Raw genomic sequence first — 3,581 nt, forward strand, 5'->3', positions numbered from 1 at the left:
ACAAAGGTACTTGTTCATCATCCAACCCGACCTGGAATTCTGCACAATTTTGACCAAGAGTAAGCAAAACAATGCACGGCATCAGTCAAAGTCCATCAACCCCACCACTAATCATTTGGCGGAAACCAGTCGCAGTCGCCTGATCCCACCACCCACAGCTGTAGCCATGAACCCTCCTCTACAAATTCCTCACTCCCCTACTATATATATATCTTGTATCTCCCTACCTTGTGGCATTGCCTCAAAGTATAAGAACCACGACAAACACTTCGATACATAGATCGATATGGCTACTTTCCACTACCTGCTCCTCTTATCCTTGCTCTTGCTCTTGTCCTACTCCGACGCAGCTGCACCGAGGAAGCTCGTCCTCGTACAGCAGCCACCTCTCGTCCTCAAGTACCATAATGGCCCCCTCCTTAAAGGTGACTACACCCTGAGCCTGCTCTTCTATGGCCGCTTCTCGGCCGCCCAACGGGCCATCGTGGCCGACTTCATCCGGTCCCTCTCCCCCAACGGGGCCTCCCCCCCACCGCCCTCAGCCGCCTCCTGGTGGCAAACCATCGCCCGGTATGGCGGTGCTGCCGTGCACTTCTCCCTCGGCCCGCAGCTTATCGACGAGTCATACTCCAAGGGAAAGCTGCTCTCCTCCTCCGACGTGGCCACCTTGGCTGCTAGAGCGGCGTCCGGGAGGGGTTCCAGGGCCATCAGCGTGGTCGTCACCGCGGCGGACGTGGCGGTTGACGGCTTCTGCTCGAGCCGGTGCGGGACGCACGGACGACTTCCGGGCTCGGCCGGGTTCGTCTGGGTGGGCGACTCGGCGAGCCAATGCCCGGGCCAGTGCGCGTGGCCCTTCCACCAACCGCTCTACGGGCCGCAGACCCCGCCGCTGGTAGCTCCAAACGGCGACGTGGGGATGGACGGAGTCGTCATCAACCTGGCGACGCTGCTGGCTGGGGCGGCGACGAACCCCAACGGCGACGGCTACTACCAGGGGCCAGCGGATGCGCCGCTGGAGGCGGTGACAGCGTGCACGGGGGTGTTCGGCAGCGGTGCTTATCCCGGGTACCCGGGTAAAGTCCTGGTGGACCCGTCAAGCGGGGCCAGCTACAACGCGAAAGGATTGGGCGGGAGAAAGTATTTGTTGCCTGCGATGTGGGACCCGGTAACGTCTCAGTGCTCCACGTTAGTCTAACGCGGGCGTCGAAGCGGGTATCTTAAAATTACAGAAAGATCGACGGAAATACTTGTATTAAACATGTGGCCCTCTTAGTAAAGAGAATAAAATTATTACTGTCGAAAGGGAATAAACGTTCCGTCCTTTAACTAAAGGGGATAGGAAACGATGCTATATATTGTCCGTTGAAAGTTCCGCTTAGTAAAGAGATATGATTGTTGACAATGCTGTCAAAGTGCGATGTGCATCTTGAAACTTCTTTTTGCCTTTTCTTCTCCACAAGCACAATGCCGTAATATGCTTTCAGCTTGTTGAAGAGCATCTTCATCAGTTTTTCTAAAATAGTCCAACAAATATATGATGTGTTAGTTATAGGATGATTTTTCTCAAAATACTTATATATTAGACATTTTCAATTGATGCCGTCATTTTTAATAATATTTGTAATTTAAAAAATATTTAAATTATCTCTCAAATTTAAATATTTGAGAGATAATTTGATGTATGTGTCTGGATCATCATAACAAAAGCACTATAAATGAGCCAAATTATACATTAGAAATCATTTGATGTATTATACTATGATTTAGATAATATTTATAATATTTTAAGATCAATATCAGACAAATAGAAATAAAAAAATTAGTTTGTTATAATGTTTTAACCATCATAATAAAAAATACTATAAAATTTAATCACAAATACTGTAATTAATTCAAATGAACTTCTAAATTCAAACAAACTAATTAAAAGTATAAAAATATGATATTATAATAATCTACGAGTAATGACAATCGAAAGAGATATAATATGATATCATTTATAGTATTTTTCAAAAGTATTTATAGTATTTTTAATATCTCAATAAAAATATTATAAGTATTATTGAAAAATACTATAAACGAGCTAAATGAAGATACTATAATAGTTTAAAACTAGTAAAAAAAAGGATAAAAAATTATCAAAAAAAATTTTGAGAGGTATTTTAGATTTTTTTTAAATTAGGGGTACCGTTTAAAATTAGGGATACCTTTTGAAATATGGAGGGTATCGATTGAAAAATACTTAAAATATGAGTATTTTCTATGAAAATCATCCTTTGTTAAATTTATGTGTTTGAGGTGAAAAAAGATAAATTAAAAAGATAGTCTCATATTGTTAAGGATGGAAAGGGTTAAATTATATATATTAAGTTAGACTTGTAACCAAAAAACTTAAATGTTTAGGTTGAATTGATGTCCAATTTGATATGTATCAATCTTTACTTGTTTAACTTATATCCATCATTAATATTCAGATTTTTAATATGGTACTAGTGTCAAGTAGTTAAAAATATAATTTAAATGAATTAATTAAAAAAATAAATCAAGATAATTTTGGTAGCAAAAAAGAAATAAGATTTTATTTTAAAAAACTAACTAAGAAGATAGTCCAACATGATAGTATTAGGATATAAAATATGACAAATATGATATGTTAACTTTCAAGTTATGCAAGATAACAAGCTCACAAATATGACACGTAAAATATCTCAATATGATTTATGATATGTTTGTATACGACAGGAAATCCAAATCCAACCAAACAATGTCTTAGGGTTCCTGGAGAACCCTCCTGGTATCGACTCGTCTCTTTCCTTTCAATCATTGCTCGGAGCATGGGACGGTCTAGAGTAGTTATCTATGGTAGTGCGCGCGCGTGCGCGTGCCCATTAATTTCCTTAGCTCCAACGTCATCTAAAGACTAGTTGATCCATATCCGACATCAGCTCCCAATCCTTCCTCCAACCGACTCCATGTTTGGCCTCTCACGCTTCTCCCTCTACTTGCCCCTAATAATGAGCTCGGTCCCAGGTCTTTCTCTTGTCCATTCACCAGTGTCCTTGTTATGACCCAAACCCTCTGATTCCAAGCTGTTCTCAAGTTTCTCTCATCAGTCTCCTCTGGCTGCTATTCATATATTATATATACACAGAGGGAAACATCAATTCTGATATCACACTCTGAGCAGTTGTTTTCGTGCGTTATTTTCTAGAAGAAGAAGAATGCACTGATTGAAGATGCTAAACTGATAGTGTCGGCAGACGCTAAACTAATAACTATCTGATACCTTGCTCACTCCAAGTTGTTAAAGAGAGAAAAGTAGGATGAGTTGGGTCGGACAAACTTGTTGTAATCATGTACATGAGATTCTCCATGCACTCAATATCTTTCTTTTTTCGGAAGCCTTACCTTTCTTTTTCTTCCTAATAAAGAGATAAGTTGCATCATCTTGAGTCTACTGTCGCTTAGTTTGATGTCTCTTACGCGACAGTATTTTCGTCTTGGATACAACAAGGAGGATGACTTAACCATCAGTTAATTTATGGGGCTACGAGAGCTCTGGAATTGACTCTGTTCATGGA

At 40.9% G+C, this 3,581-nt stretch overlaps 1 protein-coding gene across 1 annotated transcript; it reads left to right on the forward strand.

Annotated features, from left to right (window-relative positions):
- The first annotated feature begins 221 nt into the window (after window positions 1-221).
- Window positions 222-1,412, forward strand: LOC103994551 (protein EXORDIUM-like 2). Its single transcript, XM_009414911.3, has one exon. The coding sequence runs from the start codon at window positions 287-289 to the stop codon at window positions 1,193-1,195; it is 909 nt and encodes a 302-aa protein (XP_009413186.1). The 5' UTR covers window positions 222-286; the 3' UTR covers window positions 1,196-1,412.
- Window positions 1,413-3,581: the final 2,169 nt, after the last annotated feature.

This window comes from Musa acuminata, chromosome BXJ1-8, assembly GCF_036884655.1.
Source record: "Musa acuminata AAA Group cultivar baxijiao chromosome BXJ1-8, Cavendish_Baxijiao_AAA, whole genome shotgun sequence".
Lineage (NCBI taxonomy): Eukaryota > Viridiplantae > Streptophyta > Magnoliopsida > Zingiberales > Musaceae > Musa > Musa acuminata.

What these genes read in the sequence shown, in the direction of transcription:
- LOC103994551 (XM_009414911.3), top strand. Translation starts at nt 287, where the DNA reads ATGGCTACTTTCCACTACCTGCTCCTCTTATCCTTGCTCTTGCTCTTG.